The following is a 17,025-nucleotide window of genomic DNA, read 5'->3' as shown; positions in this document are numbered from 1 at the left end:
CTCAACTCACAAAAGCCATCTGTTGACTTAATCTTTAGTTGGGGGTGGGTGCAAGATACCACCTCTAAAGATAGTTTAATTGTTATTTCAAAACAATGAGCCACATTGCTGTACTCTGAAGTTCATGTACTTGGCACGGTTAGAAATCTTGGACCCCCAGAAGGAACTTATCAGCCAATTCAAATTCTTCAGTCTGTCTCATCCAGCCCAAGATTCCTGTCTGAATCCAGCACTAGTCATTCCAGCTTTGTCCTCAGTTTAAAGGGTACTGAAAAGTGTAAGTGTGTTCAAAGTCTGTATATAAAATGCAAAGTTAATTTAAAACAGCAGGAAGAATTCTAAAGTCATTAAGCATAAAAAAGGAAAGAAAGAAAGAAGGTAAACCGAATACCAAGTAAAGGTCCATAAACTTACAAAAAGTCACCATGAACATGAAACCACTGTTCACTGTGTACAGTATATGTTAGGCCATTTATGTGTTCGTTTATACTGTTAATTACTGCACAGAATGAATCTGCCCTATAAAAGTACTATTGAACAACTGCACAAGGATCAATTATATTATGAAAGGTACTTCAAGTAGTACTGACAATTTTTATGGTGTGGCAACAGTGGCAAAAAGTATCGGACAAGTTTTAATCTAACCAAATGAGATGGGAAAGTGTTCCAACTATTTGAAGATACAAAGGCAAACCAAACCAAGCCATTCACCTACTAACACCTTGTTCCACCAATAAATGACATACACCATTGGTGAGCTGGGATTTGTTTACTTTAAATATCCCCAAAATATAGTACTGCCTAGAGTTTATTTAAAATTGATTTTAAACGTGGCCACAGTAATGCAGCAACTGTACATAAGGTGTTAAGCAGAAATTTGAAACTAAGTTTTAAGGAACATTATGGCTAGATGTCCCAAAAAAAAAAAAAAAAACTTATCATGGCTTGAAATCCATTTGTATCAGGGTAATCTCTCTTAGATAATTTGTTTAAAAACTGCACATCTTGGTTATCACTTGTAGAGAAAAACAATTCAGTTTCTAGGGAAGGAAAAAAGTAACATTGGTAGATTAAAAAAAAAAAAAAAAAAAGTTTGCATGGGAAGATGAAACAAGACTGATGCAGAGAATTCTGTTCAAAGTTCATACCCACTACATATCCAAAAATCTAAATATCCAGCACATGAATTTTTTTTTGTACCTTTGCTCTTCAAAATTCGACTATGAAGTCTTTACAACAATTCATCTTGATCATGAAGGAAAATAGCCAAAAGCCCTCATTAAACAATAAGAATTCAAACTAGTGAGATCCAACAAAAACTTTAACTGACTCTCAATAGGAGGGAGGCAAGAAAATCAGAGAGACCTCATTAAAGGAAGTGGGGGAGAGAAGAGAAGAGAGAAAAAAACCCCCAGCAATTTATTTGAAAGTTCTATGAATCCTCTCCAAATATTCAGGTAATGGTCTGGCCCAGTGTTTCCTAAACCTGATCCTGGAGGCACTCCACCAGTCAGGTTCTCAGAATGAATATTCATGAGAGATTTGCATGCCCTGCCGCCACTGCATGCAAATCTCTCATAAATATTCACTGAGGATATCCTGAAAACCTAACTGCCTGGAATTCCTCCAGGATCAGGTTTGGGAACCACTGGTCTGGCCTAAGGGCAAGGCAAGGACTTGGGTTGGATTCCTGGGTCAAGCTTGAGTTGTTCAGATCATCAGGAGGCTGTTGTAGATGCAGAGTTCATAGCTCTGGGGGAGGAAGGGGGCAGTCTCCACCACAGCTCATTGGTGACACCTAATGGCCAAAGTTGGAGCCCCTGCAAGTCAACTTCTGAATGAAGTCAGAGTTTGCGGCCCCTAGCTGAGGGCCAGAACTGCAATTGGGCTGAAGTGGGAGGACAGAAATCTTTAGTTGTAAATGAATATTCATAGCACCATAGCCTCCTGCAGGTACTGCAAAATGCAACCAATAAGCTAAGGAGGAGACTGACAGGCCAAAAATAAAGAATAGATTTTTTTTTTAAAATCCCTTCTTTGCATTAAAATCAAATATTCTTACCCCAATTGATTTTGGCTGCGAGGGGTTAACATTCCCACACACCCTTCCCATGCTCTTAAGGGTTTGATAAACTTTCTTAATATGAAACCATTGCACTTTCCAGATAAGAGTGACAATTTTAAATGTGCAATGGGTGCTCAACAATTATAGGCAGAAAACATGTCACATGATAGTTACAACACACAGTCTTATGTTTGTCCACAATTCAGAAAGTGAAAAAAATATATATAAATCAGAGAGTAGACAGAAATCCAATCTGTAGGAGGTAATGGCATGACTCATCTATCTCATGCCTGAAATCTCTGAATTGCAGAGACCAAATTTTTCAAAGCTGCTTGACTGATAAGACAATGCATGCTCAGGAACACCATGAACACCAAAAAGTTAGTTTTAAGATTCAGAAGTGAACTGTAGTACAAATCAGGGGCGTAGCCAGACCTCACGGTGGGAGAGGGCCAGAGCCCGAGCTTGGGGGCACATTTTGAGTGCCGCCCCACCGCCATGCCTCCTCCCCTCCCCCCCCCCCCCCCCCCCCCTCCCCCCCCCCCCCCCCCCCCCGCCTCCTTGTCACTTCCCCTCACAAATACCTTTGCTGGCGGGGTTCCCCAGCCCCCGTCAGCCGAAGCCTTCTTCAGCGCCAGTCTCCTACGCAGCCATGTTCGCTGCCTGCCCCTTGTTCTTCTTTCTTCTTGCTCCTCCTGAAAGAAAAGCAGAGGGCAGGCAGCGAACGCGGCTGCACCAGAGACCGGCGCTGAAGAAGACTTCAGCTGGCAGGGGTTGGGGACCCCCGCCAGCCAAACCAGGGGCCCAGATGAAATTTGTGGGGGCCTGGACGCCCCTGGTACAAATATTAGAACTGGCACATACAATGGCTCTCAAACAAAAGCAGTTCCTAGGAAGGGAGGCTTGGCGGTTAAGTTCCATTTCCCTATACAGTTTCATTTTCCAAATTTAACGTGATTAAAGCTGGTTATTTTTCTTTTTTTTATTACTAGAGGACGTTTTTGCACCATTCCATTTTTAGAAAGTTAGGGCTCTGTTTACTAAGGCGCATTAGCGGTTTAAAGTGCCTACAATTAGCGTGTGCGTTAACCATGTAGGCACCTATATACACAACGCATGTATATGGTTAATACGCATTAAAAATGTTAACGCGCCTATAACGCGGCTTAGTAAACAGGGCCCTTAAATTGCTGAACTGTGGCCAAAGCCGTGAATACCAGTGAAGGGCTGTATTAATTCCCACATCAAGCTATCTTTGCAGTTAACAGCTGCTCATTTGACTTACAGGGACAGATTAGAACAGAATTTTTACCATCTTCATTTAAAAAAAAAAAAACCAAAAACCATTTAATTCAACAACTTTTTAAAAACTGTTCAATAAGAGGTGAACAAGCAAAACATTTCGATAATTAGCTTACAAAAAAAAAAAAAAAAGAGCCATACTACGCTACCTCTACATCCTCATAACCAGGCATTAAATGCTGCTATTGAACTTAGCTGAAAAATGTTTTAAATTAAATTATAACTAATTCCAACAATGTAAACAGCATTACATACAGTACAGACTTGCCCTGATAGATGTAGGATGCAGATATCTGGCACTGTATAATTTAGCAGTTAATCTAATAAAAATTAGAAATTGTGCAAGAAATGACAACAGGTTTAATAACGCTGAGTGCTCAAACCTAGGGGATTTTTTTTTTTTAAACTTCTAGCCAGGCCAATTATTGGAGAACCAAAGTACAAAAAAAAAAAAAAGGAATAACCAATAATAAGAAAGTGCCTAAAACATGATACAGCATTTTAGAGCCCTTTCAAATACAAGGCAGAGAAAGGTATAGAGTAGAAATAACTGGATCCTTGGTACTTTCCCAGAAAGGTCCAGAGTTACATTTAATGAAGGGCAACAAAGTTGTTCCTGTCACTGCTACTGCCATGCTAAGTCTTCTCTATACACAGCTCTTCTGTGTCTGAAAGTACAATACATTTGGTTTCCTCTTCTGTTTTCCTCTGTTCCATTTCCCATTCCACAAACGTATCGAAGAGACTAGGCCAGGCCTCATCTTCACTGTAGTTGCTAAGGTCCGGTCCAATCACCTGAGTAAAGTTTAAGAACATATTCCATGTGTCCCGGGAGATGCCCTTTATTCCTGAGGGGTTCTCGATGAGGAAGTTTAACCACTGGTCCAAAATAGGGGGATTGTTCTGTGTGAAAACTAGCTTCCACAGGGCAATGGCTATTTCCCGATGTAATGACCGCTGCCCTTCTTCAGAGTCCAGGCCGAACTGAAAGGTGAAACGATAAAGATCCTTGAACTTGTCCTCCTGTTTGGCTTCATTTAACAGGCTGGGAAATCGAGCACAAATCCCTTCAAGGCTATCTGCATTTATTGCTTTGCAGCCCTCAAAAAACTCAGTCCTGTTAAAAAAAGAAAAAATTAATTAGAATATTTACTCCTTTCAAAAATTTTTTTTTTAAAAAGCATTACTTAAAACTAATCATCTTATCACTGCTTTGAAAATCCCCATGCGGTTTATCAAAAAGAAGAGCACAATATTCCAGTAAATCACATGACTGGGCACAGAAAGTTATGGGGTGGTATAAAACCAGTTTCTCCTGTCCAATAAGTAGAGGAGTGTGGTAGCCGTGTTAGTCCACTCTTAAGGTTATCAATAGAAATCAAACAAAATAAAACATGGAAAAGAAAATAAGATGATACCTTTTTTATTGGACATAACTTAATACATTTCTTGATTAGCTTTCGAAGGTCGCCCTTCTTCGTCAGATCGGAAATAAGCAAATGTGCTAGCTGACAGTGTATATAAGTGAAAACATTCAAGCATTACTATGACAGTCTGACAGGGTGGGAGGATGGGGGTGGGTCGGAGGTATGCATGGGGACATCAAAGCATATCATTGATATTCTAACAGGATGGGTGTGGATAGGTGAGGGGTGGGGTGATCAACCAGAGACATACAGCTTTATGGTTTATAATGGGCTAGGAACCCCAGATCCTTGTTAAGTCCTTTCTGTTGGGTGTTAAAATATTCAATCATTCTGACTTCAAAGGTCTTACGTTCTTGTATGGTTTTAAAGTTACCTTTCAGGATTCTCACTGTGAAACCACTGGTACAGTGTCCTGGTTCTGTGAAGTGCTGTCCCACCGGCTGTATTGTTCATGTGATGTCTATGTAAATTGAATCTTGTCTTAAGCATCTGGCCTGTTTCTCCAATATAGCATCCTTCGTTACATTTTTTACACTGAATGATATATACCACAATAGATATTTAAAAAAACGAAAGCCACGACAGCTACTTTGGTAGCAACCGTGGCTCTGCTACCTGATAAAGAACATATGGAATAACCATTGTTTAAGAATAGAGAGAAGTTATTTCTAGGTCTTAAAATTTGTTATTTCCTGATGTTTCAAGGGAAACTCAGCGAAGGCGAAAACAGTTTTTGATACTGAAGACTGCAGTTTTGCAAATAGGGGGTACATTTTTTTTTTTTTTAAGATTCCTCTGTAAATGCATAATTAGATATAACACAGTTAAATATGTGTTTACAGAGCCCTCTCATTTGTCATCTTTTGCATCCAAAAGATCATTAGGAAGATAAATAGGCTCGCTTAAATAATTACCAGCCTCAATTCTTAGGTATAATATTGCCTTACAGATACTTTATTGTCCTCATTTAATCTTGGATTCCAATGATATGGACTTGAGTGTTTATGTTATATACAATGTTTACATATTAATGTTGTTTATATATATTTTGACTCCCATAACACTTTTCTGTACAAGTGTAAATCCTTGATTTAAAGATGTAAACTTATAAATTAAAAAAACAAAACAAAACACCCTTCAAGACCCTGAACCATAAGTACATAATGTTAAGGTGAGAGAATCATGTACATGTTGGGAAGAGGGGAGAATGAAGTGAACTAAATTTTATTCTTTTTATCTAATGATTCAGTTATTTAAAAAAAAAAAAAAAGTGTAAAAATCAAGATTTGCTGAAATATAAAGAAAATAATTATTTCATACAAAATCTATCAGCCTAAAATGCTGTTGAGTGCATGTACCTCGGCAAACAGGCATACTAGTACTGGGAAAAAAATGACCAATATAAAAAGCTAATGAATATGTAAATACTAGAGTTGATGTCACCAGTTCAATTGTTAGGGTGAAGGTAAAATTAGTTCTTACCTGATAATTTTCTTTCCATTATTCCCTACAGATCAATCCAGAGACGAGTGGGTTATGTCTCTCTACCAGCAGGTGGAGATAGAGAGAACCTCAGAAGTTTACTATATGTGGACCTGTGCATCAGGGGCGTATCTGGAATCCGGCGGTAGGGGGGGGGGGGCCAGAGCCAGAGAGGGGGGGGGCACAATTTTGCCTCCCTTCCCCCCCCCCCCCCCGCCGCCGCCTCTCTCCACCCCCCTCCCCCACTGCTTACTTTTGCTGGCGGGGGGCCCCAACCCCCGCCAGCCGAGGTCTGACCCGAAGTCTTCACATTTCGTCTTCCTCCGTGGCCATGCTGCAAGGAAGTAATGCTGCAGTGCTGATTCGTTGAATCCAGTTCGGAGTCTGATGTCGCAGCACGTTGTACTCCTTGCAGCATGGCCACGGAGGAGTTGGAGGAAGACAAAATATGAAGACTTCGAGTCGGACCTCGGCTGGGGGGGTGGGGGTTGGGGCCCCCCGCCAGCAAAAGTAAGCAGCGGGAGAGGGTTGACGGCGGGGAGGGGGGCCAGGGCGAAATCTGCAGGGGCCCAGGCCCCTGTGGCCCCACGCAGATACGCCCCTGCTGTGCATCCATCTTAGCCTCAGTATTGTCGATGCCAAAGCAAAGGTAGAATACGAGTAAATCCAACATAGAAATCCACTCCTGCCTCTATAAAGCCCACGTAGGCTCTTCCTCCACCGCTCCTGCAGGAGGAAAACATCTGAAATGGAAACTGCAGCCCGATACTTGCCATTGCTTCATAAGGAACCTACAAAATCCAAATTCAACAAAGGGCGGGTCTCTGGATTGATCTGTTGGGACTAATGGAAAGAAAATTATCAGCTAAGAACTAATTTTACCTTCCATAGCGTCCCACAGATCAATCCAGATGAGTGGGATGTACCAAAGCAATCCCCAAATAGGGTGGGGTCTCAAAGGCAGAACTAGCCCTGATGGAAAGCATTGGAACTAGACTCCCGACATGGAGGCAGAAGAAAGAAGGAACTTCCTTCTGGCCTTGAAGAGAAGCAGTACCAACTACAGACATGAGCAAAGAGACAGAGTAAGTGCCGGAAAGAAGTCTGCAAAACTGCAGAACAAAGCCTGGTATCCGGTGTCAGATAAAACTACCCCGGGTCCACCAGGAGAAACCTTCCCTAAGCAGCAACAAAATGAAGTCCGGCAAGGCACAAGAGGCAGAGCCAAACCCCAAAAGGATATAAAAAAAAAATTTACAGCCAAGAGGCTCTCTTTTTTTTTTTTTTTTTTTTTTAAAAGAGGACAGGAGAATGCAGGACACCTGAAGTGGGCAGGGGGGTTGGGAGGGACCTGACACCACCAGGTGTACCCAAACAGGCTATCACGGTAGCGCCTTGCCATAATCCCCAGCTCAACTAAGCCTGAGGGAACAGGCTAGGAGCCAGCACCAAACCAGAGCTGCACAGGATATGTCCATCCCCCTGCTGAGATAGAGAGAATACCGGAGTCTAAGATGGATGCACAGGTCCACATACAGTAAACCTCTGAGGTTCGCTCTATCTCCACCTGCTGGTAGAGGGACATAACCCACTCGGTCTCTGGATTGATCTGTGGGACACTATGGAAGCTTAGATTACAAATCAGGGCTCACCATTCACTAACATGGGGCACTGCCATACTAGATTTCAAGCAGACCATATTTATACTTATCTACCATCCCCTTTACCTAAGCCTAATATGCTTTAAATTAAAAGACAGAAGAGGAGGGGGGGGGGGGGGGGGGGGGGAGAAGGACCAGGCATCATAATCCGCAGTCAAGTTGTTTTTAAAAGTATGAATAGACTTCACCATTGAGCCTGCAAAGAGGTGGGAAAATGTGGGATACAAATGCAGCAAATAAATAAATAAATGCTGCATTAATGAGAGAACTAGTCATTTTACGGTTAGTTGAATCCTATCACTTCTACTTTATTTTCAAAAGCACAGAAAGCGAAAGATCAGATGTACACATATAACTAGTAAAACTGCAATCAATCAGTCTCTACGTTAAGCACTATGAGAAAAATAGCAAAATAGGATAAATTCCAGCCCATAGACTGAATAAGGCTCAGACTGAAAGACTGATTAAAACCAAAGGAGGTTCCAAACACATTAGGAGTGCAATTTGCACAATTTTATCTAAATCTTTAAGGCAGGTAGGCTCCACTTACTTTGAGGGGGTTAATTTGCCCATGCTTTCTGAGGCATAGAGGGCCGAACTAAAAAAGCCAGTCAAACAAGAGGAAGTGCTCAGGGCCATAAAGGACTGCCATCGGGGAAGGCCCCTGGGATAGACAGCTTTACGGGGGAATTCTATTTTTAAAAAAAAATAAATAAAAAAAGCCAGATAGTTGGCTCCTTTGCTTGTAGTAATCCTCAATTCTATTTGGAGGGGGAAGGATGTACATGCCTCCAACGATGTTGAAGTATGGATTACTACGATTCCTAAACCTGAAGGACAAGGCATACCGTGCTTATCGACCTATTTTGATATTGAACACAGATGTCAAAAATTGTGGCTACGGTTCTCATCCTTCACATGTCTATTTGCCCTCCTTGATACATCCAGACTTAGTGGGTTTTGGCCCTAAATGTCAGGCTGAGGACAATAGTCATAAGATAGTTAACATGCTTGCTTAACATCTGTTGATGCTGAGAAGACTTTTGATAAGAGCTGACTGGGGCTTCCTTGTCCTGATGTTGGGCAAATTTGGTATATGGGGGGGAGGGGGGGAGTGGTTTGGAGCAGGGTTGTCCAACCTCAGCCCTCGTCAGCTCAGGCTTTCAGGATTACCCCAATGAATATGCATGAGATCTATTAGAATACAATGAAGACTGTGCATGCAAATAGATTTTATGCATATTCATTGGAGAAATCCTGAAAACCCAACTGGATTGCAGCCCTCGAGGACAGAGGTTGGACAACCCTGGTTTAGAGGGTATATGTGCACTTTATAATCTGGTCCAGAAGATGATGTATTGCTGTTGCTCAGAAATACACAGAGTAACAAATAGACCGGGCCTACCAGAGACAAAAACGGAAACCTCGATCAACGGTAGACAGAGTTCATTGGCGAAGACTTGACTGTCTCGGCCACAGGCCTGCTTCAGGAGTCTTTATGTAAAATATGAAACAATTCAATAAAAGATGATACAAAAAGATGGTAAAATATTGGTCTTGAGACGATCCAAGATGGCGACGGTTAGAGCTGCTTAACCGGACACGCTCTGTAATTGTTCCAGCCTACTTTGGTGAGAGTGCCTTACCCGTCTTCGATGGGGAAGAGGAGAGGTAGAGTTCAGGAAGCTCCCCAGGTCCCGGGCGGAACGCCCCAGCTTCACCAGCCGACGCTGCAGCAATTTGGAGTTTCCTTCGGTCCTGTTCTGGCGTCTACTCCCTCTGCCGGAGCTGGCATGTTGACGCCAGACGGCAGTGTAGACGGGGTCTCCTTGAGCCCCGCCAAAGTGTGGCACCCCCGCAACCCGGAATAGAAGCTCTGAGTGCAAGCCCTGACACCATGATCCCAGGAGGAACGCATGGAGAACGAGGAGGGAGCCAGCCTGAGAGGACAACAGGAGCCGATGAGCAGCGAGGATCGGGAGTGTCAGCAGCTCACGTTTTGTCTAAAACTGTGAGTACCCTAGAGCAGGTCTCAAAGGCTCCTCTTCGGAATTTTCAGTGGGAACAGCAGTGAAACCAGCCTTAGTGAGCTTAGAGTCACTGTGGGACCTAACTTCTGCAACCCAATCTGCTCTACAATCTTTAATTGTGAAAAACATGGAAACAATTAAAGTTCTTTCAGAGACTGTGTTAAACCAAATACAGACTTCTGAACTCCAAGCTTCCGAGGTTAAGAAACTGTCTGAGAAAATGGAGAAACTGGATTTGGTGGAACAAACCCTAATTAAAGACAAGAACTTTACCTTAAGATGCCTGGAGTACTTAGAAAATCAATCTAAGAGACTTACTTTGCGGTTTATAAATTTTCCTAGATCTCCTTTGGTAGTGCCAATTCAAATGGCTAGAAAATATTTGATGGAAATTCTGGGAATGTCAGAGAGTTCACTGCCACCTATAACACGAGCTTATTATATTCAAGTCGATGTGAAAACATCAGAAGAATTACCTGTACAAGGTGCAATGAATCTCACTACATTCCTAGAATCTTCTCTTGAGGTTATAACTCAAAGGACCACTTTACTGGTCACATTTGCTTTGGAAAATTGATAGAGACGCAGTGCTCAAACTTTCCCTGAGACATTTGGATTCTCTGTTTATGGGTTCAAAAGTTAGAATTTTTCCTGACTTGTCCAGGGAAACTCAGAAGAGACGTTTTAATAATGCCATTTTAATAATGCCAATCTTACCTAGGCTCCTTTATCTTTTTCAGGTGTTTGGAAGGTATTATATGCTCTTCAAACCACCTTGTTCAAAATTGCCTGGTACAACAAGTATCCATGGCTCTCCAGAGGGCATACTTTCTAGGCACAGAAAACACGGAAGGGGGGGGGGGGGGTTGGGCTATTCAATCTTTCTGATATTATAGCGTTGCACAAGTCAACATAGCAGTTGAGTAGGTACCAGGATCCCTTGTTGAAGTTATGGGTACAGAGAACAGGGTCAGGTGGGCCCCAGGAAGCTGGCAAGTCTCATGTGGTTACCAGTTAGGATGTGGCCTTGCGTTCCACCATTTCCTGCACATTTCGCTACTGGGACACCCTGGGCAGGGAATCCAAATTTCCAACTTTCTCTATTAACACCAATTACTGATAATTATACCCCCAGGGCAGGGACCCTGTGCCTTTCAGAGATGGGTAGTGTGAGAAGGAAGAGGCTGTCCTACCCTGGTTAGGCCCCTAGAGGGCGCTGTTCCCCTAAAATGTCTAGGGAGAAGGGCTGGGTGAGTCACAAAAGGAAGCCAGTAAGGGAGGTATAGCAGGAGGTCGCTAGGACCGAGGAGAGTCCTGGGGATAGAAACAGGTGCAGCAGGTTATGGGCTGGGTCCTGTTTGGCCATTAACCACTTAGTACCCCACCTGAGTTGTGAGGGAGAGAGGAGAGCTAGCAGCTGCAGAGGAGGGCTGGTAGCTGAAGCAGGAGAAGTCCCTAAAGCATTAGAGTTTGACTGTGTGTCTAGAACTGTGTGTTCAAAGAGGGACTGTGTGTCCAAGATGAAAAGACTGTGTGTCTAGAACTGTGTGTTACCAAGAAGGAAGCTGGCTGGGGTAAGAAGGCCCTAGAGTATCAAGTATAAGAACTGTGTGCTACAAGGAAGGACTGTGTGTCCAGGACTGAGTTAGTACTGAGCCCAGAGGCCTGTGTGAGAAGGCTCAGGGGGAAAAAATATGTTGGGTTTGAACTGTGCAAGAAGAAAGGTTTAAGCTGGAAGATTGCACTGAGTAGGAAGAACTGGTTAAGCTGGAAGAACTGTTTAAGCTTATGAAAGTGTTTTAAGCTAAAAGAAGTGTGCCCCAGAGGCTGGAATAAAGATTTGTATGAGAAAAATCCTGTTGATGAGACCTGACTATGTTTGCCTTTTGAGAACCAGGTCACCCCGAATAGAAAGGGGTAGTAGACTAATTTGCATAAAATCTGCATACTGAGAACCAGCTCACCCTGAGTGAAAGAGGGACATGGGATCCTGAGGTGGGAGCTTCATCTTCACAATAGCCTCGTCATTTTCACAGTAGTTAAAGGCATAAACTTATGGGGGCAATTATGAAGATGCTTGGATTCCTTTCACTTCACTGGTCCAGGATTACCAGCTTCTGCAGTCTGATATTTTTATCTATCTCCAGCTTTCACATTTTCTTTTAAACTGTGCATTCCAAGGGAGGCCTTTTTCCTGGAAGATGTTTATGAATATTTCACATGAAAGCCAAATTTGTTACTTTTCAGGTACCTGGTGAAAAAACAAAAATTGGCTTTTGTGCATTCTGCAAGCACAAACTGGGGGTTCATTATGGAGAGAAGGTGTGAAAAAAGTTGGAGGCGAGTTTAGCTGGGGCTTCTAGGACTGAATATACAGGAAAATTAGGTCAAGGTTCTCTATAGATGGTACTTTACTCCTGACTTAATAGAGTCTACTTTGGGTCTCTGTGACAACGGACTTATGTCCGACTTCTTACTTGAATGTATGACATATTTGTTCCCCGGTGCACTTCCCTTGTTTGACCAGCAGATGGTGACAGTTCTTTTTTTGTAAAGTTATTCCAGATGTGACTGTTTTTTCAAGCCTAAGTACCAGGGTCATCTTTAGTCTCAGTATGGGAATACAGAGGTAAACATCTCTGTCCTGAGATCCTATTCAAGGCTTGTGAGCAGTTACTATCCTGAAACTCCACAGGTGCTACCCAGGTAGTGACAAAGCGTTCAGACAGTTTTAATATTGATCCTTGTTCAGTTACCCGTTATTGCCTGTTACTTTTCCACCTGTTTTATATGGTTCACTGTTCTAATTTGTGACAATAAACCTTGTTAGTTTATTGGCTCTGTTGTCTAGGACTGACTAAGAATCTTGGTGGTTTGTGTGTTAGGTCTGTAGGTGCTTTCTAGGAACTGTGGGACCCCTGGGAGTGTGGCCTCAGTAACCTAGAAATCACCAGGGAATAACATGAGAATGGGAAACTCGCACAGAGGCAAATGGGACCCAGTCAGTGGGAGGAGGGTACTATAGAGCACATACCCAGGTGCAGACAGGCCTGAGCAGTGCTGACGGCAAACTCTCCAGTTGGCCACAGGGTTAATCCCAGGCAGGTGCTAGGCATTTCGTGACAGTCTCTTGCTGTGTTAATGGTATGGGGAGGGTGGGGCCATGGGGCATTAGTGGTCTTGTATTAAAGACCAAACTTTCTAGAAATCCTTAGTCAAGGCTCCAGGTTTGGGTTGCAGATCCTGGAATGTTCTTGTTCAGATCAATAGCAGACCTGCAACAAGCAAAGGTGATACTATTGAGGCACTGTGTTAATACTGCCCATTTCACCCTAGTCACTTATTGGAAGCAACCAGAGAGCCCCTCACTTGTTAAACGGGTGACTTTATTAAGATATATTTGTAAAATCGAACGTCTATTTCTTTAACGGAACGGACACATCACAAAAGTTTCAACACCTGTTCAAGTCACTTTGTGTAAGGGAAATGTTGATCAGTCAGGCGTGCTTCATTAGGACAAGACTGATGGAGGGAGGGGAGAGTGTTAGCTTCTGGGAGAGGTAAACAACAAAATTCTTAAAATGGAGTTTAAAGGATATGAATCATTATCTCCAGTTCCGTGTTTGTTTACTGCATATTTGTGAATTTGCTTTCTATTTAGTTAACTACAAAGTTTTTTTTTCAATAAACCTCTATAAAAACTTTAAAATGAGTCAGAGTGGCCCTTGCTACATAAAAGGATAAAGACCTAGGGAGAGAGTAGTGGATGCTTGGAATGCCCTCCCGCGGGAGGTGGTGGAAATGAAAACGGTAACTGAATTCAAACATGCATGGGATAAGCATAAAGGAATCCTGTGCCGAAGGAATGGATCCTCAGGAGCTTAGTCAAGATTGGGAGGCGGGGCTGGTGGTAGGGAGGCGGGGATAGTGCTGGGAAGACTTATACGGTCTGTGCCAGAGCCGGTGGTTGGGAGGCGAGGATAGAGCTGGGCAGACTTATACAGTCTGTGCCAGAGCCAGTGGTTGGGAGGCGGGGATAGTGCTGGGCAGACTTATACGGTCTGTGCCCTGAAGAGCACAGGTACAAATCAAAGTAAGGTATACACAAAAAGTAGCACATATGAGTTATCTTGTTGGGCAGACTGGATGGACCGTGCAGGTCTTTTTCTGCCGTCATCTACTATGTTACTATGTCTTCCTAAAATTCATTTTAGAAATTATGGCTCCTGCTAAAGAATTAAGGAAAACAAAACAAACACACAAAACAACAGCTGAACTGTTTGGCTTCTCCCTTTTCTTCAGATCACTTGTACCCTTCAGGTACAAAAACTTAGATCGTGTGCCTTCCAGGACAGAAAAATACCTACTGTACCCGAATGGACACTGCTTTGATATCTTTATATATTGTCCAAATGCTACTGTATTATTGGCTATCCCACTTCAGCAAACACCAATATTGCTAAATCAACTAATCACTCCAAAGTCTTGCCATACAACTATCACCGCAATAACTTACTACGAAGTTAATGCCTCTTTTGGGGTGGGGTGGGAGGCCAAGGGGACCCTAATGCATGTTTTATCATCCCCAATGCATTCATGTGAAAAGGGAAAGAGTGAATGTTGAATGGAATAGAGCTAGATCCAACACTCCTGCTGTCAAAATGTAGGACAGTGAATGGAATAATAATACAATACCCTCTCCCCCTGCAATTTTTCAAAACCATTTTTTTTTTAAAGAAAAAAAGTGAAAAGTAAACTAAGTTGTATTTTGAGCTCATTTTTGGATGCTTTCTTACTTCTCAAGAGTCTTTCTTTAAAAAAAAAATGGTTTTGAAAAATTGCAGGGGGAGAGGGTATTGTATTATTGTTCCATTCACTGTCCTACATTTTGACAGCAGGAGTGTTGGATCTAGCTCTATTCCATGCAACATTCACTCTTTCCCTTTTCACATGAATGCATGCAATCAAATGAAGTAATATCATGCAGGTTTTACTAACCTTGTGAACTTGCACATGGTGGCTGCCTGGAATTTCCAAGCTAAAACTAGTACTTTGAATTCTGTTGGGTCCACACACAGGTCATTACAAAAACATTCCATCCCTTCCTCCAGAATGGCATCTTCCCGCTCATCTTTATATCTTCTGAACAATTCTTCAATTCGTTGTAAGGAGGACTCTTCTGTATCAGGTCCAGACTCATTTTTCTTTGTATCACCAGAAGGTACTAGAGGCTGACTAAGTTCCACTGTTGTTTCCATTTTCTTTGTTCCATTGACAAGGATGTCCCCAGAGGCTTTCCCACATCCCGAGGAGTGATCATCTTTGTGGCCTGCACTTCTTTTGCTATGCGACTTACTGCTAGATTCACGATCTCCATTTTTGCTGCCCAGTGTAGAAGATGGATTCTTGCACTTAGTGACACACTGGCCCATGTTGTTCTAAGCCCAGCTTTGGAGCAGTCCTTTTTGGATCAGCACCCTCTCAGCGGATGGTCGACATGCTTCAACATTCCAATAGAGGGAGCCAAGCTAATCTAAAAACAAAAATATGGCTGTAAACATGATACTCACTTTTCATAGAGATTCAGTCCAAATGCAAAAGCAGTGCAGGAAAATTAACAGACCTGAAATCCTAAATTCTGTAAAAAACATACTAGCTCATAAATAGTCAATTTACTAACAGTTCTAGATATCTATATATATTGATCATGCTGATTTAGAACTGAAGTGGTTTTGTTACGTTACCTAGAAAGCAATTCAATTAAAGTAAAAAGGTAGCCGACATATAGCACAAGTCTCAAAGGAAATTCCTAAAATTCTTAGTGAAACACGGGTTACAAAGGGCTTGATTCATGTACAGAATTTCAAGAACAAACCCCAAGTATCCACTTTGGAAAGATTTTGCTTGAATTTATTAAAAGCATATACATCTCTCATATATTTCAAAACACATAAAACATTCTCTTTTTTTTTTTTTACTCGAATAACAGAGAGAACAGGAGTGAAAATCATTTCCAGTGCCACTATCAAGACTGAACTGCTTGGAAGCATCAATAAAATTTGTCCAAAAGCAATCGATTTCCTCCTGTGATGGGCTCCATGGCATGTAACCCTCCCTCAGTATTATCAAAAGAAACAGCTTCAAATCACTGAAATTACAGCCCTTCCAGACGTACACAAGAGGTGCTTAGGGGCTTGGTTTTGAAGAGACCTCTGTTCTAGTAGCTGCCCTGCTAGAAATCATTGACGTGTGGCACTCCATATGCAGTGGAAGGGGAGAAGACAAAATGAGGGAGAAGAGAGAAAGGAGAAAGTTAAAGTGGCATTAATTGCCTCTCTCTGTAAGGTAAAAAGCATTACTGTTTCATCCCCCTTTCCCCCACCACTTCCCAGTGGAGGTAGCACAGGAAACTTCCTGTACTACATACTTGCTGGTCATTTTCACATGTAACTATGCTGACTTTTGTGCTCTATGCAGAATGTAGCAGATTTATATTTTTCATATATTTTTTTTCTTCAGAACTACATATTTTGTAGAAATGCTCCTGGCCCCACATTCATTCTTTCTGTTTGCTTCCAGGACCAGCAGAGAGATCTTTGGCCACTCACAATCACGTGAGAAAGGAACCAATGTACCTCATTCTACCCAGTTTTTCAGAGTAAGTGCTGCCCATTGGCCAATTTTCTTCTTGACACATCCAACCTAGTTTTCTTTCCCAAAACACCTTTGCCAACACCAGTGATTCCCAAATCTGTCCTAGAGGAACCCCAGCCAGTCAGGTTTTTAGGAAATCTACAATGAACATGAATGATCTTTTTGCATACACATAAGCATATTTTCAAAGCACTTAGACTTACAAAATTCCATAATAACCTATGGAACTTTGTAAGTCTAAGTGCTTTGAAAATGAGCCCCCCCCCCCCCCCCGTCTCCTTGGTATGCAAATATTTATCATGCATATTGAGAACCCCATATAGTAAAAAGTGGCTTAAGTAATCAGACACAGTGATGTTAGTACAGTACGTATATATGCTAACCAATGGTAATGATCAATATTT

The 17,025-nt window shown here is 42.2% G+C and overlaps 1 protein-coding gene across 4 annotated transcripts in view; it reads right to left on the bottom strand.

Annotated features, from left to right (window-relative positions):
* Positions 1-3,128: 3,128 nt before the first annotated feature.
* The window catches only part of DCUN1D3 (defective in cullin neddylation 1 domain containing 3), a 50,187-nt gene continuing 36,290 nt past the window's right edge, over positions 3,129-17,025 (bottom strand). For all 4 annotated transcript variants that reach the window (XM_030212434.1, XM_030212431.1, XM_030212433.1 and 1 more), the window contains 2 exons: positions 14,966-15,500; positions 3,129-4,484 (listed from right to left, as the gene is read on the bottom strand). In XM_030212434.1, coding sequence (XP_030068294.1) covers positions 4,004-4,484; positions 14,966-15,399 — 915 coding nt within the window. In that variant the 5' untranslated portion in view covers positions 15,400-15,500 and the 3' untranslated portion in view covers positions 3,129-4,003. The remainder of the gene's footprint in view (positions 4,485-14,965; positions 15,501-17,025) is intronic.

This window comes from Microcaecilia unicolor, chromosome 8 (assembly GCF_901765095.1).
Source record: "Microcaecilia unicolor chromosome 8, aMicUni1.1, whole genome shotgun sequence".
NCBI lineage: Eukaryota > Metazoa > Chordata > Amphibia > Gymnophiona > Siphonopidae > Microcaecilia > Microcaecilia unicolor.
Note: the sequence above shows the minus strand (reverse complement) of the source record. Positions and strands in the feature narration are given on the sequence as shown.